Source organism: Bombyx mandarina, chromosome 18 (genome assembly GCF_030267445.1).
Source record: "Bombyx mandarina strain Sakado chromosome 18, ASM3026744v2".
NCBI lineage: Eukaryota > Metazoa > Arthropoda > Insecta > Lepidoptera > Bombycidae > Bombyx > Bombyx mandarina.
The window spans coordinates 9,372,953-9,399,496 of NC_143224.1; the positions used below are offsets into that span (position 1 = coordinate 9,372,953).

Consider the following 26,544-nt stretch of genomic DNA (forward strand, 5'->3'; position numbering starts at 1 on the left):
TTGTAAAGTAGTTTTTTTTAAATCAAAATATGTATACCTGAATAATTATTTTCTTTATACCCCGAATAGAACTTAAAATTAATATTTTTATAATAAGAAACTTCGTTCCTATCCGGTGTCCCACGACACCAAACATTTTTTTTTTATAAAACTTCAAGTTATCTCTTCTTCTTCTTCACCTTATCCCACTAGGTGGGGTCGGCACAGCTAATTTTTCTCTTCCATTCTCTTCTATCAGCCGTCATCTCAACACTCACTCCTCTCTCTCTCTCATATCGTCATTCACACATTCCATCCATGTCTTCTTCAGTCGACCTCTTCCTTCTCTACCTTGCACTACATATCCTAGTCACATGCAGCTCATCAAAACTTCAAATTATCAATTCTGTATATAAGAGAAATAAGCAAGAGTTTTAAAAAAACTGAAATGTCAGCAAATGTCCTGATTAATGTAAAATGACAAAAAAATCTATATATTTCGCAGGTCTGTACTGATTATGCTATTTATTGTTTTATTTTTAAATCTAGGAAATTCCTAGTATGAATATAAACTTCGATTTGTGTATTAATAATGCGTCGGCTCCACCAAGCGATATAAGAATGCCTTTTGACGTCTTTTCTAGATTAAAATAACTCTCCCTATAAACTTAGCACGGACGTTGAGTTATTCGAATAGGAATTTCATATTTTACTTGAACTAGCCCGGGTGCAATATCGTCAGTTTCACAATATTTTACTTGATTAAATTCCATTGCTGACTGTTTGGCTAGACAGGTGACGGGCTTTATTAAGTTGGTTGCTGACGTATTCTGATTAGTAAGTGGAAAATTTGAAATTAAATATATACCTACCGCAAAACAGCCGCCGCTTCGATTGTTAGTTTTCTTAAAATTGTAACTACGAACATTTCTTTGACTTTTTGGTTTTCGGTTTTTTTTATTTTTATTGCTTAGATGGGTGGACGAGCTCACAGCCCACCTGGTGTTAAGTGGTTACTGGAGCCCATAGACATCTACAACGTAAAATGCGCCACACACCTTGAGATATGAGTTCTAAGGTCTCAGTATAGTTACAACGGCTGCCCCACCCTTCAAACCGAAACGCATTACTGCTTCACGGCAAGAATAAGCGGGGTAGTGGTACCTACCCGTGCGGACTCACAAGAGGTTCTACCACCAGTAATTACGCAAATTATAATTTTACGGGTTTGATTTTTATAACACGATGTTATTCCTTCACTGTGGAAGTCAATCGTGAACATTTGTTGAGTACATATTTCATTAGAAAAATTGGTACCCGTCTGAGATTAGAACACCGGTGTATTGCTCCTATTATATATATGCATATACCTATTAAGTTAAGTCGGCTATTCGATATGAGTTCATCTATATATTAATACATGAAGCAAAAACCTTGTAGCCTTTCTACGAAAATGGTACGGACGGAGGAGTGTGAAGTTTCCCACACTTAAAGATAATATAGAGAAGGAGTACAGAATGCTAATATTATTTTTTAATTATGTATAAAAAATACATTAAATCAATACTAAGGAAACATTACACACACTACCATGTATTTGACACAGACGCGCATTTGTCTATACTCTTTTGTTAATTATTAAAGTCTGTGATCAAATTGAGAATAGATTAATATTGTTTGCCTTAAATATTATTTTTCTAAGGTGTAGCCTTGGCGAAATCTGTAATTATAGAAGAAAAGTTTTTGACAATAGAACCATAATACTGTTCAAATTTATACATAATTTAAATTAATAATTATGGTCAAATTTCGACTAATGAGCGACCACTAGTCCCCATAATTATGGGAATCCCCATAAAAGTAATTAGGATCTAATTTGCTTTAATTGAATTAAAACTTAATTCAAAGGTGGGTCATTACATCATGGATAATCATTAATTTGTTGTAAACTTAGAAACAATCAAGGAACTTGCTTAAAGAAATCGAACTAAATTTGAAGTCGTCGTGGCCTAAAGGATAAGACGTCCGATGCATTCGTATCTTGTGATGCAACGGTGTTCGAATCCCGCAGGCGGTTACCAATTTTTCTAATGAAATACGTACTTAACAAATGTTCACGATTGACTTCCGCGGTGAAGGAATAACATCGTGTAATAAAAATTAAACGTACTTACTGGTGGTACGACTTCTTGTGAGTCCGTATGGGTAGGTACCATAACCCTGCTTATTTCTACCGTGAAGCAGTAATGCGTTCCGGTTTGGAGGGCGGGGCAGCCGTTGTAACTATACTGAGACCTTAGAACTCATATCTCAAGGTGGGTGGCGGAATTTGCGTAGTAGATGTGTATGGGCTCTGGTAAACACTTAACACCAAGTGGGCTGTGAGCTCGCTCACCCATCTATGCAATAAATAAATAAAAATTAGATTTAAGTCTTACCTGAACTGATCTCTAGAGTTGAGTGTCTCCTGTTTAATAGAAAGTATGACGGGTCCGAGATCCTCGTCATTAGTAAAATAGTTCCAATGTTCTGTGCCGTAGAAGTACTTTTCGTATGTTTCCTGCTCGACTGAGGTAAGTTCGAAGCCTCCCGATCTTTCCCATTGTTCTTCAATAACAGTTTTCTTCTTGGGCGTGCTGCCTCCGTTGCTGCTGTCTTCAGCTGCTTCATCCAAGGAGCCAGACCTTCCGTGGCGATCTATAAACAAATTACAAAAATCAGAAATACTACGTTTCACTACTAATCGATTCTCGAAACTCATGTACGCATTTTATGAAAAAAAAAGATGTGTGGTGTCGTGGGGCACCGGATAGGAACGAAGTTCCTTATTATAAAAATATTAATTTTGAGTTCTATTCGAGGTATAAAGAAAATAAAACTGGAGGTTTCGTAACAACCCACGGTTATTTGGTAACGTGCGAACTTATTGTGGTACACCTCATTCACCGTTGTTTCCATAAGAATTGGTGTATTGCGCAAACGAACGGTCTGAAATCGTGGTTAATGAACGATAAAAAAATATGATATTTTTTGTACGTTATTACAAAGTTAAGTCGTACACTGTGTGTATTACTAATAAAAATCTTACGTTACGGACGTTTTTTCCAGGTTAGGGTACCCCTCCGCATCGTCCCATAAGGAACTTCGTTCCAAAAATAATCTACTTCTGTAAGAATCTAACAAGAATACATTTCATGCATTTTATGAAATGTATTCTTGTGTGAAATAGTAGCTTCTTGCTAGAAATTTTTCAATCATCAAGTCCCGACTTCAACTCTGTCAACAATGAAACGCCGATCAAAGTGTAAAGAAGCAAACAAAAAAAAAAAAAGAAAAACTAAAATTACATTCGTATTTCAATACGGAGTGCAATTTCGATGAATATTTTACTTTGAGCATCTCGCACTTGATAAAAGCAGTTTCGTGTTTTTCACTCTTTTACCTTTTTGAATAAGCAACAGAACGGGAAACGGGCGAATACGAAAACGAGAACATAATGTGTGCGAGATACATAATTTGACGAAACAATATTTCTGTATGAACTTTTATTATTTTCTTGGAGGCAGCACGAAAATTCTCATTGTTAATTCAAAACCGTCGGAGCTGCGACAATTGGATTATTTGATACGTTCCTGTGAGACGACAGGTGATGTGATGTTGTATATTATAATAAATGTACGTAGACATACGACTGCGTTATGCTTCTTAGGAGATTGTCGGTTTATTTTCAGTTTTACTTTCGTTTGACGATTCGTCAATTATACGCGCATTTTATTTCAAATGGAAATAACTAACTTTTAAAATTTTTGGATATTGTATCCGCGCTTGTAACGAATGAATGATGAATTAATTTTTACACATTTTTAAGCAGACATGATTAATAGATCTTGAAAATATTTAGGAGTTTTCCAAATTAGCTCAGTAACTATGGCGGGCTGGGTTTTTGGTATCTAATATAACTCTGGAATTTGCTTTTTCAAAAAAATCTAGTCGTTTTAAGCTAGATGATCTATTAGGTAAATTTAAGTATATTACTTCAATATGACGTATGCGATTTCTTTTTTTAATAAATAAAAAACTAAAAGAGTGAAATAAATTCGATTATTAAACCTAAAACAAAACCAGACCGAATTGAAATAAATACAGTAAATATATAATACTTTTGATGTTGGTAATGTCATTACAGACGTGACTTTTAAATTAGACGCAAATAATTTAGTATAAATTATTTTAATATAAATTACATGTTTGTTTGTTTTTTTCTCACAAATAATAAAATACAACTAGAGGTCCCGCAGTAGTCGAAATTCGACTATAATTAATTGGAACTGTAAGTTTGTACACTATTATGATTGTATTTTATACTTCTATAATCACAAATTTCGCCAAGGCTACTCTATAAAAATATTAATAAAGACAAACAATATTTAATCTATTCTCAATTTGACCACAGACGTCAAGAACAAAAGATTGACAATAAATAGTATGTATGTGTGAGTGCGTCAAATACATGGTATGTAGTGTGTGTAATGTTTTCTTTATTGATTTAATGTATATTTTATGCATTATTTAAAAAAAATTTTAGCATTGTGCACTTCTTCTCTATATTCTCTATAAGTGTGGAAAATTTCATATTCCACCGTCCGCGCAATTTTCGTAAAAAGGGATACAAAGTTTTTGCTTCACGTATTAATATATAAAGTACGATGATAGTACAACAGTACGACAATTAAGTTGCAGACGCGGTAAACGTTTCTGAAAGCGCTGAGCCGATGTCGTTATCGCCTCCACTCATATCGGGCCGCGTCACAGACCAAAGCCTCCAGCTTTGCATGTCAACTGCGCGTCACTACACTCGTTCGCATTATCTTCATTTCTTTTCATAAAATATTATACATGTCCTTTGAATATTATGAAACGAATGATCGAATAAAAGTTTCTTAGGAGTTTATTTCCTATTACAATAGCGGTACATTGTTAACGGGCTCCTAATTATCGTTAACAAAGAACAAGATATTTTTTTAAAACTTAGGAAGGCTCTTTCGTTTATTTCATAACAAAAGCCTTGTCTTGTTGCAAAACGTACGCTAAAACGACCCTAAAATATTAAAATAAAATTCCATGAAAAATTAATGTTATAAATTTTTCAGAAAACACGATAAGACCGTCTTAAAACGTGTCTATTGTTTACATATTGTATGTGAATTGTGAGTATACGTCTGCAAGGCGCGCCAGATTGCTATGAAACATGATCCTATGCAAACAATTTATATACATCTAATGGATTTACGGTGCCTCCTATTTATTATTCGTCTTGCCGACGACAGGTTGTATAGACAATTCTCATAGATTAGATAATATGATACGTACGTGGCTATTATGCGTATATCAACTGAGTGCGTTATCGTATTTGTAATGAGTATTTATAAGTGGTGGGTGTGTCTAATTAATTTTGTTATCTGTTAGCGTAGATTCGGAAAAAGTCACATGTATGTTAAATTAAGCCATGACATTCAAATAGTGACGTCTATTATAACTGGACTCAAAATAGACTCAAAAATGCAAAAATAAAATAGAGGAATAAAGGTATTTTGCGGAAGATGTTGACAACGTTCTTCACAATGCGAAGGACTGTGAGGTACGATGCATGTTTGTTAGCTTCAACGTAAAAAGTACTTGCGGTACTTTATTGAACATTTACAATGTAATAGTTTATACATCAGAATAGTAAATAGGCTAAAATATGGTCCGAACAACGTATGACAAGATAGTTGTGCGTGAATAACTTTTTTTTGATGATTCGATAAAGGTAAGATTTTCACAGAGCGGGTGAAATAGCTCGATACACCAACGGTCCGAATGTTATTGTTCGGAACTCGATATGCAAACTTTTCTTGAAAACGACCTCGCTCGGTTATCGTTCGGAAAAAAAAATCAGAGGGATTACGGCACCTGTCAAATATATTTTATTTTATGACAAATTTTTACGTTACGGTAGGCAGCAGCTTGGCTCTACTCTTGGCGTTGTTGAAGTCCATGGGCGACGGTAACCACTTACCATCAAGTGGGCCGTATGCTCATCTGCCTACAAGGGAAACAAAAAAAATGCTACAGTTTCAGGAAATTGATTTTCCTCATACAATTAGCGATAGTCACAGCGGGTTTTCCTTCTATTATTTGGTTAAGTTGTTAAATCTGCGCCAATGATTTAGAAACATTCAAATATTAGATCTTTATATAAATGTGTTCTAAATATGATTCAAGTTGCCTTAATGATGATTTTCTTCACAAGATGGCATTCGATGAAAAAGAAGACACTATTACGACGATTGACGTAAAATTTTACATTTGATAAAATGTATAAATTTTACAAAGTAACAGAACTTAATTGTCACTTGCTTAATATTTTGACTGGTAAAAAAGGGTTTTGTGTGCGCGGGATTAGTTTTTTTTTTTTTTTACTGATGATTTACCTATTTCTAGAGTGTAGCGATCAAATTTTAAGGGGGATGTACGGTATAACCCTAAAACCTGTTTTCTTAAGGTGGGCGGAAGAATTCACGTGTTTGTGGAGTTCGGTAATGAGGTAAAACTATAGTTGACTTCGTCGGTTGTTTAAAAAAAGTCATTTCACAAATTCAGCTTTAACGATATTGTGGGCATACAGCATCTCTTGGAAAACCCTGTGAATTTATGAAAAAAAAAAACAATAGCTTTCTTATTGATTCAGATTAAATTCACTTGGAGATAGTTAATAGTCCATCACAGTAATCAACTCTTATGCTGGTACTTTTGTCTTTGTGGGAGCACAGAGCTGGGATGCAGTAGTTGTTTTCCAATGATAAGTCTGGATTTTACTAACTCACTTTAATACACACACTCACTTACAAATGTTCGATGTTTTAAACGTTATTGTTATATTTCATATGTTTTTTTTTTTTTTTTTTCCCTACCTATGCTGATAGCCTTGAGAGGCTATTTCAGCTTCACCCTAACGTTAGTAGGTGAGCTCGCGGGGCTCAACCGGAGAGTTGCTAACACTGACCCTAGCAAGAGCAGTGCTTCGCAGAATCTACCACCGGATCGGAAACGCGACCCACTGAGAAGATCCGGCGAGAAACTCAGTGGGCTGTGTCTATGGGTTAGTTCGCTCGTCGAGCCCTTCGTCGCAAGCGACGGGTTCGACGAGGACGGTGACCGGTGCTTGTGGTGCCTAAAAGCACCGTTAATGGATCAGGAGGATCCATAATGACGTGCTTTGGGCGACGTCGACGGTTTACCATTCGGTCTACTGGGTCGGGTATGTAATTTCCAGCGGCTACGATGAGAGGGTTCTCATGTCGTGCCGCCTTCTCAAAATGGCGCAGCGATGCCGACTGTAGATACTTACTAAAAGAGTCGAGCTCCAGGTCGTCGTGGAGATCCACATTCCTAAGGAACCAAGGCGCTCCGACGGCTATCCTGCAGAATCGTGATTGAATAACCTGAAGGGATTTCAAGTGGGTGCGGGCTGCGTGAGCGAACACTACGCTTGCATACGTCATGACGGGGCGTATACAAGTTTTGTAGAGAGTTACCTTATTACGGAGGGACAGTTTGCTTCGACTACAAAGCATTGGATAGAGTCGTCCTAGAATAAACGCGGCGCGGTCGCGTACCGTTTTTATATGGGGACGGAATGTCATCCCTCTGTCGAGGGTGACGCCTAGATATTTGACCTTCGAGACCCACGGAATGGGCTGGCCAAAGAGAGTGATGGGACTAACGGCGGAGGTGTTTGCGCGCCTACTACGGAGTGGGATGCTCGAAGTGATGTTCGGAGGGCGACCCCTTTTGAAGAGCACCGCTGCGCTTTTCGTGGGGTTAATGTCTATTCGCCACTTCCGGAACCACTGTCCCATGGTGGCTACTGCGATCTGGAGTCGCCGATGAAGCAGCGACATCTTCCTACACGAGTAGTAGATAGCCGTGTCATCGGCGAAGAGCGCTAGATGGGTCTCCGGAGACCGGGGTATATCATTGATATACAAACTAAATAATAACGGGGAGAGCGCGGAGCCTTGCGGGACTCCGGCGGTCAGTTGACGGGGACGAGAACGAGTTCCCTCTACTCGATATCGAAACGAACGGTTCGACAAGAAGTCTCGTATGATGAGCACGAGTCTGTCTGGCACTCCCATGTTGTACAGTTTATAAATTAAACCGTTGTGCCAGACTTTGTCGAACGCTTTCGCGATGTCGAAGAAGAGGGCGCCGGTCGGGATTTGTTTACGCCTATTTAGTCCTATCAGAATGTGCTCCGTGAGGCGGTGCACTTGTTGTACGCACGAGTGTTTAGAGCGGAATCCGAACTGTTCGTCTATGAGAATTTTGTTCGCGGTAACAAAATCCCAGAGGCGTTTCCTAAGGAGCCGTTCGTAAATTTTTCCTATCGTCGAGAGGAGACTAATCGGACGATAACTGGAAGTTTCGTTTGTCGGTTTGCCCGGCTTATGTATACCGATAACGTCCGCTTCTTTCCACACCGCGGGAAAGATGCAGTGCGTCATAGCGGCATTTAAAATTGTAGCCAACATTGCTATCAGTTGGACTGGCAAGAGTTTTAGCGCGCGGTTGTGGATGCCGTCGGAGCCGGGTGCCTTCCTAGGTTGGAGGTTGTGGATCGCGTCTCTAACTTCGTCAGTGGTAATGGGGGGTAACGCGTCCGAGGGCGGCAGGGAAGCTCTGCGATCGACCTCCCTGTCGACTAACTCGGTGTGTTCGGGGTCCGCGTGTTGAGTGCTGGTGGTGCACTGCTCTTGCAGTGCATCGGCCAGCAGCTCAGCCTTGTCATCGTCATCGAATGCCGGTGGTTGGCCTGAAGGGCGTACGAGGGGAGGCATAGTAGCGGTAGTTTCGGATTTGAGAGTCCTAGCTAGTCGCCAGTATGCTTGGTGGGAGGGCGCGAGTTGTTCTAAATAACTATGCCAATTATCGTTACGCGCGTCGCTTAAGCGGGAGTGGACTTCGCGTTGTAGACGACGCATCCGAATCCGGTTTGAATGCGTGGGAAGACGATCGTAGGCCCGGATTGCCGCGTTCCTAACTCTTAAGAGATTCCTAAGATCGGGGGACAGTCTGATGCGGTGGAAGCTGTCCTCCACATCGACTTCTTTTGAAGATCTAATGATCGCGGAAGAGATGTGATCGGTAATGATGTTTATGGATTCGACGGTGTCCTCGGGGGATGGATTCGAATCCGGGCCGCAAGGGAGGATTGGCGGAGCGGCGTCGGCTAGGCACGTGCCCAGCTTATTCCAATCCACCATGGTCCTCGTAACAGTGACTGGGTTGTGAGGGCGACCGAGCTGCATAACGACAGGTCGGTGGTCTGAGTCGAGCTCTGACATTGCTTCGATGGAACGTAAGCGCAGAGTTACGTTCCTAAGCAATGCCAGGTCTATAGTGCTCGGACGGAGCGCGATGTTATACGGATAACATGTTGGAGTTGGGGGACCGACTATTTCAAAGGTGAGGTCGTCTATAAACGCGTCGAGACGCCTACCGTTGACGTTTGTACGATGGCAGTTCCACCTAGTGTGGTGGCAATTTAGATCGCCTGCCAGGATGACAGAGTCTCCCATGCCGAACAGTGACTCGATGTCACTGCTCAGAAGGGGCTTGTCCGGGGGGAGATAAACGGATGCGATGACGATCAGCTGGTGTCCCGTCAGCGAGATACGGCACACTGACGCCTCGATATGTAAGAGCGAGGGAGTATCGAGAGGGACAACGTGCAGGGCCCGTCTATAGTAAATGGCAGTCCCGCCTTTGGAGGCGGTGAGTCTGTCATTCCTAACCATGACGTAGTTCGCGACTTTCGGGTCGCGACGCGAGGGCTTCAGACAGGTTTCCTGCACTAATAGAATATCTACAAGATTATCGCGGAGGAATTCAAAAATTTGATCGCGTTGCCGCGCGAGTCCGTTAGCATTATAGAATGCTAACGTAAGGGAATACGGTTTTTCTCTACCTTTTTGCGCCATTGATTATCGGTAAAGATTTTATAACGTACGACTCGTAGACGTCCATGTGATCGAAAGCGGCCGCGAGCCGCTGTTCGGGGGTTACCGACCTACGTATCGCGTCTGCGAACGATCGCAGACGGTCGAAGTTGACTGCGGTGACGAAGTCACGCACGAGCGCGAAGTCGTTGACGGCAGAGGGTTGCGGGGGACGGAACGCGGGCGCGGGGCGAGGTGCGAGCAGGGGCTGGGGCGCGGGGCGTGTCACGAGCGGGGGCGGGGGTGCGGTTTCCGTTCCCGCCTTCGTATACGGCAGCGGTTTTTTCCACGCCGACACCGTGGGAACTGCAGCCGGCACGAAGGCGGGTTTCGGCACTGAAGGCGCCGAAGTCTTTGGGCCGACGGTTCGGGGGGCTGGGTGGGTCGGACGTTTTCGCGGAGCCCTAGGACATCCACGGTAGTTCGCGGGGTGCCCTTGCTTAAGGCATAGGACACAGCTTGGAGGTTCGGTCGCGGTTTCCCTAACACGCGAGCAATCTAGTGTGGCGTGGTCGCCGAGGCACTTTACGCAGCGGGGGCGCGCGTGGCAATTACGAGCCGAGTGGCCGTAAAGCTGACATCTGTAGCACTGCCCGGGAGTGCCACGTTTATGGGGGGCTTCGATGGAGACCCCGGATAGGCCGCAGACTGTCGAGAGGCATGAGATCTTTTTCTTGGCCTCCGGGGTTGGCTCCAACGCGACGAGTATCATGTTGTAGGGCTGCTTGCCCCGCCCGCTGTGCATCCGATGCACACTAACTATGGGGAGTGCCTGAGCGATCAGGTCCTCCTTAACGTAGTCTATGTCTAGCTCTTTCGGTACTCCGCGTATTACTACACGGAGCTCGCGGTCCTCCTGAAGAGCATAGGTGTGGAAACCTATGTTCTCCTTTCGGAGGTATGCTGAGAGGGCCCTATGGTCGCCCGGCGTTGCGACCTTGATCTGAATCCCCTGCGCGAGTGCGCGACGTTACGCGCATGGGTGTAGTTGATTTTATTTGCCTGAAGGGCCTGGGAAACGCGGTTCCACGCAGTTTTTTCCTGGAGAATCAGCGGGGGCGGGGCAGCTGCTTTAGGAGCGGGCGCGGGCTTAGGACGCGGCGGCGGGGTTACGCGGCGAGCGGAGTCCGACTCCGGTGTCACGACTACCTGCGGGCGGGAGGCGGTCGCGGATTTTGTCTGCTTCGTCGTGGAGCTCCGGGACTCCACGGCGCGAGTACGCTTTTTACCGCGCGTTACGGTTTGGAACCCATCCGAAGTTCCAGGCTGAGGGCTTGACGCGGATTCGAAATCCATCTCCGATTCGGTATCGGAGCCTGAACTCGAAACGATCGAGGTCGCGACGGACGAGACGCGCGATGACGTAGTCGACGCGGGCGCGGGGGTGGGGGTAGCGCTAGGCGCTTCATGAGTTGCATCGTCGGAACGTGCGCTCGAACTTAACGCGGCGGCGGGGGGCGCGCGGCGTGCCTCCGAGGCACGTTTGAAATACGCGGCGACGGACGCGGGGGGGGAGGGATTGCCACGGGCGGCCCTATACTCTAAGTACTCGGCCCTAATTGACGGGTACCTATCCCGGAGGAACCCGACAATATCCCTAACATCTTCTTGCTCCATTTCTTCGGTCTTCTTGCCCGGGGGGGGCGGCCCCGGGACTTTTGTTGAACTCGCCGAAAGGCGAGGCCCCGGATAGGATTTGTAACCCCCCTGTGCTGCAGGACAGCAAGGAGCAGGGGGGGGAATGCCTATGCCGTGAAAACGGCAATCGGCGGGGAAAAGGAAAGGAACCCGTTCGGGCTGTATAGTGCTACAGCAGGCAGAATCGCGAGCGGGGGTCTAGTCTTGAAAAAGACTGTTGTTTTGGGAAGGGTTAGGAAATCGCTAGCCTGTGAGTGCCACAGGAAGCCTGAACGTAGCGATTGGTTTTGCCTTGAAAAAGGCAGTTGGTAAGGGTGGGTTCGCGGTTACAAAACTTTAGCGCACAAAAATGGACTCCGAGACGCAAATCGCAAGCGACCAACGGATCGGCACGTCCGCACTACCGAATTGTACGCACGATGTATTCACGGTCACTACACTGTCGAGCACAACTGTGAGTTCAGAGACGCAGCTCGCAAGCGGGCCACGGATCGGAAAGCACGTCCGCGCACGACCGAGTCGTGAGCGAGAATGTTCATATGTTTTTTTTTTTTTTTTTTTTTTTTTTTTATGATTGAAAGTTTACTGGTGGCCCGAAGGCCTTTCCAGTTTCACCAGGACAGGTGGGCGAGCAAAGGCTCAGCCAAGAGGGTTGGGATTTGCTAACAACTGCCCGAGCGCCTCCGAAGGAGACCTAACAACTCAAGAGCAATTGTTTCGCGAATGAATCTACTACCGGATCGGAATCGCGACCCGCTGAGAAGATCCGGCGAGAAACTCAGCGGGCTGATGCATGGGTTAGGTTGCACGTCGACCTCTTTGTCGAGTTCGACGAGTACGGTTACCGGGGTCCCTAAGCCTGCCCCTAGTATTAGAGCTGAAGGCATCTAATGCAAAGGTTATTGGATCTGATGGATCCGTAAGGACGTGTCTAGGGCGTTCATATGTTAATGTTGTAATTAATAAATGTTAATGTTAAAGGTTACGGTCGCGAGGACCGGATCCGACTTCCACGGAACCAGGTTTGTTATACGACTGTTCTTACTGTTCAATTGCAACTTATATTATATTATAAGGTTAAGGATTATTTACTAGATGGCACTACGTGGGAATGAGGCGTTCGCTCCTGGCCTATTCATTTTTCATTATTATTATTATTATTTTAATTGTATTTTTTGACTTGTTTTTTCCTTTATTGTAAATATTTTTATTTAATAAAAAAAAAAGGAAATATTTTGAGAAAAAAGAAAAAAAAAAGAAAAAGCCCGCTGAGTTTGTTTCGCCGGTTCTTTTCAGGACTGTGGCTTTTTTCGGAACCGGTGGTAGAGTTAATATAGTTATTTTTATTTTGACATTCAACAAGTGTGTCATACTGACATCTAAGTTGAAATAAATGATTTTGAATTTGAATTTGATTTTAAATAAATGTGCAGTGTGGCGTTATTGCTTACTAAGATGTTCGACCGTATTACACCGAACAGATATAAATCTCAAGGACGCGGAATATGTAGTCAACCAAATGTTCGCTACAAAATCACATTCGCAATAACGTTGTTGTGTTCTTGTAGCCCCGATTTAATCGCTGGTAGCGAATTCCTACTAAAAGCAACGTAAACTCTGTTTTATTTGTTTTATTCAAACACACCTGTTCACATCTGAAGTTATTACACGTCGAACTAGGAACGTGTTTACTATACCGAAAACTCGTAATAGTTAAAACGAGTCACTTGATAGTAAAAAAGTTTGGCTATAGAATAAGGTATTTTTAATCAAAATTCAATGTCACTTCTTGTTAAATAAAGCGTGGATCCAAGCGAATCCATTTAAAAATTATTTTTGGCTGTTACACAAGGACTTAAAATCCATTTCCATTATTTCGTTTTAATCCTCAGTTGATACTCAGTCAGTCGGCTTTGGCCCCTCGGTTCGTGGATGTACCGGGATTATATATTTGCAGCTGCCTTTACACCTGGATGATTTGAGGAGTGTGCCTTAGTGAGTCAGATGTCGTCGGGAGTTCAAGTGTCTTATACTACTTGTCTTCAATTGAATACGAAGATGACGTAGACAAAAATGTCTTTGTAAAAGAATTGTTAACAAAAGTGAGAACTCAAGTGTATCGAATATTTTTGAATTTATTTCGTAATCGATCGTGGATGAGAGTGTAAATAATAATAATAATGTGTTTAAATAGGGATAAGGAATGTTAAAAAAATGTTCATTTGGAATTTTACTTTGCCATTATTGTTATTAATAAAAATGATGTAGACATAAATATTCACATAATTTGATTATGTCAACATCGTTTATAAGTTTGTGGACCACGGCGCGGACAATGTCCGAATAGATTAAGAAAAAATGACATTTTCCAAAAGAAGATGGTTATATATTTAACTAGTATGTGAGTTGTGTCTGGATAAAAGCAATATTAATTGGATTTAAATCTGTAGGTACTAGAAATATATTCGTTCAAAGTTCGGATATATATTATATCAGAGTTGTTAGCTTAACTTACTATATAACTGATTTTTATTAACCAAAATTCATGAGATACAATTATCTTATATCTTTAAACGAGCAATTCTTGTATATCAATATATATACCTATATATAGTCTGAATCTCAAAACGGCTCCAACGATTTTTGTAAAATTTAGTATACAGGGGATTTCGGGGGCGATAAATCGAACTAGCTACGATTTATTTTCAGAAAATGTTGTTTTATTCGTGTTTTCAATAATCAAATTTATCGATAATTTTGATTTTTTCTTTAAATAACCAGCTCGTATTTTTTTATTCGTCTGTCGATAAGATCGAAAAATATTACATATTCATATTTCATCATTTTATCAATAATTTATGAATCATTTTATCAATTTTATCAGTAATTCGAATTAAAATATAATTTCTAAAAAACACAATTTATAAAAAATTAATACCGAGCAAAGCGGTAAGACTAGTAAGACTTAAACACACACATATTTTTTTCACTGATCCGTTGAAATACAAATATAAGGTGAACACTGATTTCAAATACCTTGTTAATATTAAGATGCATAGCCATTTATTTCACATTTGACGCTAATGGGAGACGCCGAGAGAAAATATAACAGGTTTTGCCTGGATTATGTTGAGCGATATTATTATTTAACGAGAGCTATTTCATACATTCACTGGTGGTAGGACCTCTTGGGAGTCCGCACGGGTAGGTACCACCATCCCGCCTATTTCCGCCGTGAAGCAGTAATGCGTTTCGGTTCGAAGGGTGGGGTATAGCCGTTGTAACTATACTGAGATCTTAGAACTTATATCTCGAGGTGGGTGGTGCATTTACGTTGTAGATGTCTATGGGCTCCAGTAACCACTTAACACCAGGTGGGCTGTTGAGCTCGTCCATCCATCTAAGCAATAAAAAAAATATACAAATATCATTGCTTTAAACTTACTATTTATCCAAGAACAGCATAGTATTGATAGTATGAAATATAGTATAGTTAAGTATGGTAAAGTACAGTTGTATGAGTAAAAGTTAAATTCACGTAATCAACAAGATCTTGTATGAACTGTTATATACATATATATACAAATACAAAGTGTGATTTGCCGCTGATTTGCTAGGTTGTGTTCGTAAACGTGGCAATTGTAGGTAAATTAAGATGAACTCGGTTGAAGCCAGATTGTGGTAAGTTATTATAATATGAATGTGTGGATTTAGGTATAAGTTCGCACGTAGCTTATGAGGTTACACGTATTAAGTATTATGAGCTTCATGTGGTTCTGTGCGTCACTGTTTTGAATAAATGTGAGAATATATGAAGGTTCTAGACTTCAAATCAAATCAAATCAAATAAAAAAAAAAAAATTCAACATAAATGAAAGTACATACTTGTTGAACATCAAAAGAACTACCGCCAATTCACAAAAACTAGCCTCTGTCCTGAGAAGAATTGGCAAGAAACTCAGCGGGCATGTCTTTTTTTTAAATGCATATTAGTTTTTTTGTATGAATATTAAGTTTTTTTTAAAATATTCATTCTTACAATGAGTATTATAATCGAATTATATAAGGCTGAACATAAATAATTTCATCTTGTTTGTTTGTCCGTAAGCCATAATGGTTTCAAGCGAAGATTTTTTTTTTATTTTTTTTATTGCCTTTGTAGGCAGACGGGCATACGGCCCACCTGATGGTGAGTGGTTACCGTCGCCCATGGACTTCAGCAATGCCAGGGGCAGAGCCAAGCCGCTGCCTACTAAGCAGATTATGGCAGAGATTGATGAAACTGGAAAGAAGATGCCACAATTAGTCTAAAAAAAATCAAAACTAAATGCGTCTGAAGGTCTGTATTGAGTTTTATAATCTCATTCTTTTCTTTCTAATTATTGAAGAGATAGAAGGACAGTGAGCATGGTTTACACGTGTTTTTTATTTTATTGCTTAGGTGGGTGGACGAACTCACAGCCCACCTGGTGTTAAGTGGTTACCGGAGACCAGACATCTACAACGTAAATGCGCCACCCACCTTGAGATATAAGTTCTAAGGTCTCAGTATAGTTACAACGGCTGTCCCACCCTTCAAACCGAAACGCATTACTGCTTCACGGCAGAAATAGGCAGGGGTGGTACCTACCCGTGCGGATTCACAAGAGGTTCTACCACCAGTAATTACGCTAATTATTATTTTGCGGGTTTGATTTTTACTACACGATGTTATTTCCTTCACCGTGGAAGTCCGTGAACCGTGAACATTTGTTAAGTACGTTTTTTATTAGAAAAATTGGTACCCGCCGGGATTCGAACACCGGTGCGTCGCTAGATACGAATGTACTGGACTTCTTATCCTTTAGGCCACGACGACTTTGAGGCATATTTCAGACGTTTATTCAACTGAAACTGAAAAATAAAAGCTACTTATATGTTTTGTTTGTCCGTAAAAGTATGCAGCGCAGCGATACATCAAATCATTTAATTTAAGGAACCCCATGCCGCCAACTGGAATGATCGATAGCTTTCCTAAGAATGCAAATCAACTATGTAAAAAGCTGAGATTTAGAACTCTAGTTTTGAGGTGGATATTGACATTGATGTTCTTGATGTCTATGGACTCCTATAATCACTTAACACCAGGCGGCCCGTGAGCTCGTCCATCCATGTAAGTTGTAAAATATCGGAAATTGTGGTTTTTTAAATTTTAGTTTATTTTTTATTTTTTTGCGTACAAAGTCTATAACTTTCTTAAGCTCACTTAAGATTAGCGAGTCTTAAGTAGGACTTTTGGACGTGTTTCGACTAATGTTCAATTAAATTTGACACGTTAAATTGCTTCAGAAATGTCCGTAAAGTCTCGTGATCATTGAAATCCTTTAATCATTCGAATTAATTGAACACTTTTATTTATTTATTTTTTATTGCCTTTGTAGGCAGACGAGCATACCACCTGATGATGAGCGGTTACCGTCGCCCATGGACTTCAGCAATGCCAGGGGCAGAGCCAAGCCGCTGCCTGCCGCTTAATACTCTCCGCAAGCCTTGTAAAATTGTATCGAGCAATCAATAAAAAACAACACTGAAAATCACCTTATTTCAAGTACGCAATAAGCACAAAACAGCGTAGTTATACATTCAAGTTGATCGCAGTAAATTATTAATTCGATCCGAAACTAGTACATTCGTAAACAAATATCGATAGTATTGATTTAAGTCGGTATATTTATCACGGCACCGAACCAAGTTCGGATTCGGTCGACAAGGAATATCCATTTTGTGTATAATGCTTGACTAATATCTGTTTACTTGAATTAAATACTATGGAGTTTCAATTTGAATGTTAATATGTAGTCGATTTTGGGCAATTTTACTGTTTACTCCTGAGATCGATGCAAATAGACATTTTATAGTGAAAAAGAAATATCTCAGAACAAAAAATACCTAACAAGGTTGTAGACATATCAGTGAATTGGCTTTTTAGTAATACTAGTGGTCCCTTGGTAATCGAAATTCGACTATAATTAATAGAAATTATAAGTTTGTACATTATTATGATTCTATTGTCAAAGACTATTTATTATACTTCGAGATTTCACCAAGACTACACTTTAGAGAAATATAAATTAATAAAAATAAACAATATTAATCTATTGTCAATTTGACCACAGACTTTAAGGAATAACGAAAGTTTGACAATAAACAAATATTATGCATGCGTGTATGTGTGTTTCAAATACATGGTAGTGTGTGTAATGGTTTTTTTATTGCTTTAATGTATTTTTTATGCATAATTTAAGAAAATAATAACATTCTGCACTCCTCCTGTATATTCTCTATAAGTGTGAGAAATTTCATGCTCATTTACGCAATTTTCGTAAAAAGGGTTATTAAGTTTTTGCTTCACGTATTAATATATAGATTTGGGTTCTTCAATAAAATTTTGATGACATATTAGGCATTTATTGGACACCTTGCTTAGGTGGCGGTATTATTTTATCTACACAAGAGCTTTAAACTTAGCCGTCACATGTAACTTGGGCCATACGTTTTTTATTTTTATTTAGAAGACATGAGTCTATATATAGTCTACGTGATATTGAGAGAAACTAGTGCATTGGCAATGTCATGGGCAAACAAGTTGCTACCGACCATTGACAATGAGACTTTTGTTGCTCTAATGCAATTGAGAATTTGATTTCGTGTTTTACTGAAGACTTATTACTTATCAAAAATTGAAATCCTGTTAAATGAGAATAAATTCCCCAATTATTTACACTTTGAGAGATGAGATTGTGTTTGCTATTTGCCCATTACGGGGATTGAACTAGGGAGCCTAGGCGACCCTTTGTTACAAATTACTGTAACTGACACGCTATTATGCACACATCTGATATCCAGGAGATATCTGTATCTTGTATAGAACAATGTATGACGTTCGTACCTTTGTAGTATGTCGAAGATAGAAATAGATAGATTGTATTGTTCCTGATTGTAAATAGGTGTTTAGATGTTAGTAATTTAGGCTATAATTTAAATATATTTTGCCGACTGCCTGACGGAATAACGAATGATGGTAAGTTTTGTTCGGTCGCAAAGTAGTCAGTTCTCTTGTTTGAAGGATGCCCCCACATTAGAATGAGCCTTCGCCTGGTAGTTGTGTATGGTGGTATTTTGGTGTGACGTGGACGGACGAATTATAACATGCCTTACCGCTATTGCCTAAATAAATAATAATGCTTAATTAATAAAATAAATAAATTTAAATTAATATATTAAAAGAAATAAATAATAATAAATTGAAATAAAATAAATTTGAAAATTAATGAAATACGTAATGCTTAACTAAATAATTTATACGTTGCTATTCCTTCATCTTGTACATCTTTTTCGCACATGCGCATATTTTTTATTTGGAAAAATCTCCTAAACATTCTTCCCAAATTTTAGTCAGAGCTTAGTCTCTTCGCTCAGTACATTACACCCGATGTCTTATTCATTAGGCCACGATTTATGTGTCAATGTGGGCAGTGATATCAGACGTAGTTAGTTATGTAATACAACATCATAAGCCTTGAAACGCTTACGTAATTTTATAAATCTTAAAATCAATCGGTTTAGAGACACACGAACAAATCTAAAAATGTATACTAGTGAAGCCCGACCACAATTTTCTACGACTATCGCGAAATGGAATTAAATATCCATGTATATATAAAAAGACTTAGCAAAAGGCCTAACATACGGGAGGAAAAACAGAGTCATAAACAATTAGGGAAATTAAAAGAAGAAAAGCAAACAATCAATGCTATGTTTAGTTTTAGATTAAGATGGATTCGGTGAACGCTAATTGAAATATTCGTCTGTGCACGAAAGCCTTTTACGGTGCACTGCGAACAAAACAGCTTGCACAGTGATCTAAGAACAATTAACATCGTTTCTGTTTATTTTATCTGTTTCGAAGGCTCAAATAGACGATGCTGTAGTGAAGATTCCGTGTAATTAAAACCAGGTAAATAGGGCCCCCGTACGGGCACTCAAAGAAAGCTAATTAAATGTTAATTGCGAATCTTTTGTGTTTGTGCGTCTTTAGCGTAAAGCGAAAGGCTTATCTGGTTTATTCAAAGTGCTCATCTAATTTAGGATCTTTTCCAACGTGTTTTTTTTTAAATACTTTTTTTTTTTTTTTTTTTTTTTTTTTTTTTTTTCCTACCTATGCTGATAGCCTTGAGAGGCTATTTCAGCTTACCCTAGCTTGTGTAGGTGAGCTCGCGGGGCTCAAACCGGAGAATTGCTAACACCGCCCTAGCAAGAGCAGTGCTTCGCAGAATCTACCACCGGATCGGAAGCGCGACCCACTGAGAAGATCCGGCGAGAAACTCAGTGGGCTGTGTCTGTGGGTTAATTCGCTCGTCGAGCCCTTCGTCGCAAGCGACGGGTTCGGCGAGGACGGTGACCGGTGCTTGTATTGCCTAAAAGCACCGTTAGTGGATCAGGAGGATCCGTGATGACGTGCTTTGGGCGACGTCGACGGTTTACCAAACGGTCTACAGGATCGGGTATGTAGTTTCCGGCGGCCACGACAAGAGGGTTCTCATGTCGTGCCGCCTTCTCAAAGTGGCGCAGCGATGCCGACTGTAGATACTTACTGACGGGGTCGAGCTCCAGGTCATCGTGGAGGTCCACGTTCCTCTGGAACCATGGTGCTCCGACGGCTATCCTGCAGAATCGGGATTGTATTACCTGAAGGGGTTTCAAGTTGGTGCGGGCCGCGTGAGCGAACACTACGCTTGCATACGTCATGACGGGGCGTATGCAAGTTTTGTAGAGGGTTACCTTGTTACGGAGGGACAGTTTGCTTCGTCTACAAAGCATTGGGTAGAGTCGTCCTAGTATAAACGCGGCGCGATCGCGTACCGTTTTTACGTGGGGACGGAATGTCATCCCTCTGTCGAGGGTGACGCCTAGGTATTTGACCTTCGGGGCCCACGGTATGGGCTGGTCAAAGAGAGTGATGGGGCTAACGGCGGAGGTGTTTACGCGCCTACTGGGGAGTGGGGTGCTCGAAGTGGTATTCGGAGGGCGACCCCTTTTGAATAGCACCGCTGTGCTTTTCGTGGGGTTAATGTCTATTCGCCACTTCCGGAACCACTGTCCCATGGTGGTTACTGCGGTCTGGAGTCGCCGATGAAGCAACGACATCTTCCTACACGAGTAGTAGATAGCCGTGTCATCGGCGAAGAGCGCTAGATGGGTCTCCGGAGACCGGGGTATATCGTTGATATACAAACTAAATAGTAACGGGGAGAGTGCGGAGCCTTGCGGGACTCCGGCAGTCAGATGACGGGGACGAGAACGAGTTCCCTCTACTCGATATCGAAACGAACGGTTCGACAAGAAGTCTCGTATGATGAGCACGAGTCTGTCTGGCACTCCCATGTTGTACAGTTTGTAGATCAAACCGTTGTGCCAGACTTTGTCGAACGCCTTCGCTACATCGAAGAAGAGGGCGCCGGTCGGGATTTGTTTACGCCTATTTAGCCCTATTAAGATGTGCTCCGTGAGGCGGTGCACTTGTTGTACGCACGAGTGTTTGGCGCGGAATCCAAACTGCTCATCTATTAGAATTTTGTTCGCGGTAACGAAGTCCCAGAGGCGTTTCCGAAGGAGCCGTTCGTAAATTTTGCCTATCGCTGGGAGGAGACTAATCGGTCGGTAACTAGCGGTTTCATTATTCGGTTTGCCCGGCTTGTGTATACCGATAACGTCTGCTTCTTTCCATACCGCCGGAAAGATGCAGTGCGTCATAGCAGCATTTAAGATGGTAGCCAACATTGTTATCAGTTGGACTGGTAAGAGTTTTAACGCGCGGTTGCGGATGTCGTCGGAGCCGGGTGCCTTCTTAGGTTGAAGGTTGTCTATTACTTCTCTAACTTCGTCAGAGGTAATGGGGGGTAACGCGTCCGAGGGTGGCAGGGAAGCTCTGCGCTCGACCTCCCTGTCGACTGCCTCGGTGTGTTCGGGGTCCGCGTATTGAGTGCTGGTGGTGCACTGCTCTTGCAGTGCATCGGCCAGCAACTCTGCCTTGTCATCGTCATCGAAAGCCGGTGGTTGGCCTGAAGGGCGTACGAGAGGAGGCATAGTAGCGGTAGTTTCGGACTTGAGAGTCCTTGCTAGTCGCCAGTATGCTTGATGAGAGGGCGCGAGTCCTTCTAAGTAACTATCCCAATTCTCATTTCGGGCGTCGCTTAGGCGAGATTTTACATCCCGCTGTAGACGACGCATCCGAATCCGGTTTGAGTGCGTGGGAAGTTGATCGTAGGCCCGGATTGCCGCGTTTCTAACTCTTAGGAGGTTCCTAAGTTCGGGGGACAGTCTGATGCGGTGGAAGCTATCCTCCACATCGACTTCTTTTGAGGATCTTATGATCGCGGAAGAGATGTGATCCGTGATGATGTTTATGGATTCGACTGTGTCCTCGGGGGAGGGAGTTGAATCCGGGCCGCAGGGGAGGATTGGTGGAGCGGCATCGGCTAAGCATTTGCCCAGCTTCTTCCAGTCCACCATGGTCCTCGTAGCTGTGACTGGGTTGTGGGGGCGACCGAGCTGCATAACGACAGGTCGGTGGTCTGAGTCGAGCTCTGACATTGCTTCGATGGAACGCAAGCGCAGAGTTACGTTCCTCAGCAGTGCCAGGTCTATAGTGCTCGGACGGAGCGCGATGTTATACGGATAACATGTTGGAGTTGGGGGACCGACTACTTCAAAGGTAAGGTCGTCTATAAACGCGTCGAGACGCCTACCATTTATGTTTGAACTGTGGCAGTTGCACCTAGTGTGGTGGCAATTTAAATCGCCTGCCAGGATGACGGAGTCTCCCATGCCGAACAGTGACTCGATGTCACTGCTCAGAAGGGGCTTGTCCGGGGGGAGATAAACGGATGCGATGACGATCGGCTGGTGTCCCGTCAGCGAGATACGGCACACTGACGCCTCGATATGTGAGAGCGAGGGGGTATCGAGAGGGACAACGTGCAGGGCCCGCCTATAGTAAATGGCAGTCCCGCCTTTGGAGGCGGTGAGTCTGTCATTCCTAACCATGACGTAATTCGCGACTTTCGGGTCACGACGCGAGGGCTTCAGGCAGGTCTCCTGCACTAGCAGAATATCTACAAGATTGTCGCGGAGGAATTCGTAAATTTGATCGCGTTGTCGCGCGAGTCCGTTAGCATTGTAGAATGCTAACGTAAGGGAATATGGTTTCTCTCTAGCGTTTTGCGCCATTGATTACCGGTGATTTTAGAAAGTACGGGCCACGGACTCGTAAACGTCCATGTAATCGAACGCGGCCGCGAGCCGTTGTTCGGGGTTTACCGCCCTTCGCAACGCGTCTGCGAACGATCGCAGACGGTCGAAGTTGACCGCCGTGACGAAGTCGCGCACGAGCGTGAAGTCGTTGACGGCTGAGGGTTGCGGGGGACGGTACGCGGGCGCGGGGGAGGTGCGAGCAGGGGCTGCGGCGCGGGACGTGTCGCGAGCGGGGGCTGGGGTGCGGTTTGTGTTCCCGACCTCGTATACGGCAGCGGTTTATTCCACGCCGATACGGTGGGAACCGCAGCCGGTACGAAGGCGGGTTTCGGTGCTGGAGGCACCGAAGTCTTTGGGCCGACGGTACGGGGGGCTGGGTGGGTCGGACGTTTTCGCGGAGCCCTAGGACATCCACGGTAATTCGCGGGGTGCCCTTGCTTAAGGCATAGGACACAGCTTGGAGGTTCGGTCGCGGTTTCCCTAACTCGCGAGCAATCTACCGTGGCGTGATCGCCGAGACACTTCACGCAGCGGGGGCGCGCGTGGCAATTCCGAGCCGAGTGGCCATATAGTTGGCATCTGTGGCACTGTCCGGGAGTGCCACGTCTATGGGGGGCTTCAATGGTAACCCCGGATAGGCCACATACTGTCGCGAGACATGCGATCTTTTTCTTGGCCTCCGGGGTTGGTTCTAGAGCGACTAGAACCATGTTATATGGTTTTTTGTCGCGGCCGTTGTGCATCCGGTGCACACTTACTATCGGGAGGGACTGAGCGGTCAGATCCTCCCTTACGTACTCTATGTCGAGTTCCTTCGGAACTCCGCGTATTACTACGCGGAGCTCGCGGTCCTCCTGAAGAGCATAGGTGTGGAAACCTATGTTCTCCTTTCGGAGGTATGCTGAGAGGGCCCTATGGTCGCCCGGCGTTGCGACCTTTATCTGAATCCCATGCGCGACGTTACGCGCATGGGTATAATTTATTTTGTTTGCCTGAAGGGCCTGGGAGACGCGGTTCCACGCTGACTTCTCCTGGAGAATCAGCGGGGGCGGGGCGACGGTTTTTTGCGCGGATGCGGGCTTGGGACGCGGCGGTGGGGTTGCGCGGCGGCCGGAGTCCGACTCCGGTGTCACGACTACCTGCGGACGGGAGGCAGTCGCTGACTTGGTTTGTTTTGTCGTGGAGCTCCGGGACTCCACGGCGCGAGTACGTTTTTTCCCGCGTTTTACCGTTTGGAACCCATCCGAGGTTCCGGGCTGCGGGCTCGTCGCGGACTCGAAGTCCATCTCCGATCCGGTATCGGAGTCTGAACCTGAGTTAATTATTACCGACGACGCGACGGATGATATTGGCGAGAATGACGTCGCGGGTGCGTTAGGCGCTTCGTTGGCGCTAGGCGCTTCGTGAGTCGCTACGTGCGTACGTGCGCTCAATTTGGGTTTGGGGGCGGGGCATGACTGCGCGGCTCGAAATGACGCGGCGAGGGACGCGGGCGGGGCGGGACTCGCGCGGGCGGCCCTGTAGGCCGCGAATTCGGCCGTGAGGTTGGATAACACCGGGTACTTTTCGGCAAGTAACCCGAGAAACCCTAAAAGTTCTTCTTCCATCTTACGTTTTTGCCCGGGGGGGGCGTCCCCGGGACTTAAGGCACACTCGCCGAAAGGCGAGTCCCCTGAGTAGGAGTTCACCCCCTGAGCTTTACCAGCTCCAAGGGGGGGGAGTGCCTTTGCCGTGAAAACGGCAGTCGGCTAGGATTGGGGTGGAGTTTGGGAAGGTGGGGCCCCACTGGGTTGTGAGAATGCCACAACAAGCGGTGATCTCAGCGGGGGGTTAGTCTCGAAAGAGACTGTTTTGCTCGCCGAATAAATAAATAAATTTAATAAATGATATGAGTGGGTGATAATGTGAAGTCGTTACGAATGCACAATCGACAAGTTCGAGTTGCTTTTACGACCCAAGGTCGCGACGCCAGCGATAGTGCGTCAAGAATTCGCAACAATGCCGCGATCGATGCGACAACGACAATGCAGCGAAACTCAAGACACAAGATCGCGACGGCAGCGACAGTTTCTCGTAAAAACACGTCCGGACTGTAAGGCGATGCAATCGGAACTCCTTTAAATACTATTAACGTAAGTTTAATTACACTCGATTGTATAAATTATAATTTTTAAGTTTAATTTTTGATAAGTATAGCTAAATGTACCTGTGAATATCACAATTTATATGTCACCTCCCACTTTAAAAAGTAAGAGCGAAGTCCAAATTCTATTGTTCCATCCTTTAAACCGGAACGCATCAAGGCTTCGTGACTAAAATTTGTCAGGATGTTTGAACCTGACCATGTGGGCTCACAATACGTCCAACCGCCAGTAAGAGCGAGTTCGCGTGAAGAGTGACGTCGTGACATCGTGTTTTGTGATTATTATCACCTTAATGTATCTTTTGAGTTCAAAAATTTAATGTGTTGTGGCACAGGGTTGAAAGTCTGAATTGTAAAGTACAACTGCCACTTCAACCTCCATTAAGGGAACGCATAAAGGCTTCGCAACTGAAATTGCTAGGACAGTAGTACCTAGCGGGTTCACAATACGTCCTATCAGCTGTCGAAGTTAAAGTTGCAGCTGTTCAGAACGACCCTCGTGATTGCTTTGAATTAAATAAGTAGCATAGTGATATCAATCTAATCACTAGCGCACAAGATTGATATTAGAGGGGCGGGTAGAGGAAGACAAAAGACAAGAACATGTCGTGAGGATGAAACTGCTATGAATAATTCTTGGTAAAGTAGTAGAAATATCCGGAGCTTCCAACTGTGTAACTCTATATTCTGATCAATAATCTTAAAGTGATAAATATCTGTTAAGATTTTGATGAAGTCTTGAATTAACTATTTTTTATCTATTCGTCAACCAATTGGTTTTGTGGCGGTAGCCATCGTAGAACACAAGATATTTGACAGATGCCTGAATCTCGCTTACGCCATTTTCAAGATTAGCTTGCATATATACAAGTTCCGAACATAAAAATTCGGACCGTCGGACTACCGAGCAATATCACCCGCTCGGTGGAAGATCTTCCCTTTGTCGTATATGTACAGTTTTGCTTAGTAGCTAATGATGAGCTTTTGTATAGTCAATAAGAAATTGGAAACAGCGTTTTCTTTGGTTTTCACGAGTCATAAACATAATTAAAACAGCATTTACGATTTGATATAGCACTTTTTATTGTCACTATAATATTTCTGACAGTTTGAATACAGTTTCAGTCATAAACGAGTAATAAAATGGCGGAAAAAATATAATGTCAGTAAAAAAAAAAAAAAAAAAAAAAACGAGAACGTTGAAGTAGTTTAATTATGGAAACGGTTTTAAAAAGTAAAATAGGCAAGAACAAAACAAAGGAGGAAATTCATTACATAACTTTTGGTTGCGCTGGTTTAAAACTTAGTTAGTTTTAGGTTTCGGAAAATAGCAACATTTTAATTTGGTTTTGCAAATCCTGTCCCATCCCTCTCCGGCACTTTTACCTACGGACGCGTGCGAGCGAGATCGTGTGGTGACATCAAGACGAAAAAATATGGCTGAACAAC

At 43.1% G+C, this 26,544-nt stretch overlaps 1 protein-coding gene across 4 annotated transcripts in view; it reads right to left on the bottom strand.

Moving 5' to 3' along the window:
* The window catches only part of rsh (Rap GTPase activating protein radish), a 319,148-nt gene that overhangs the window by 36,355 nt on the left and 256,249 nt on the right, over positions 1–26,544 (bottom strand). For all 4 annotated transcript variants that reach the window (XM_089734679.1, XM_089734678.1, XM_089734681.1 and 1 more), the window contains one exon: positions 2,418–2,676. In XM_089734679.1, coding sequence (XP_089590805.1) covers positions 2,418–2,676 — 259 coding nt within the window. The remainder of the gene's footprint in view (positions 1–2,417; positions 2,677–26,544) is intronic.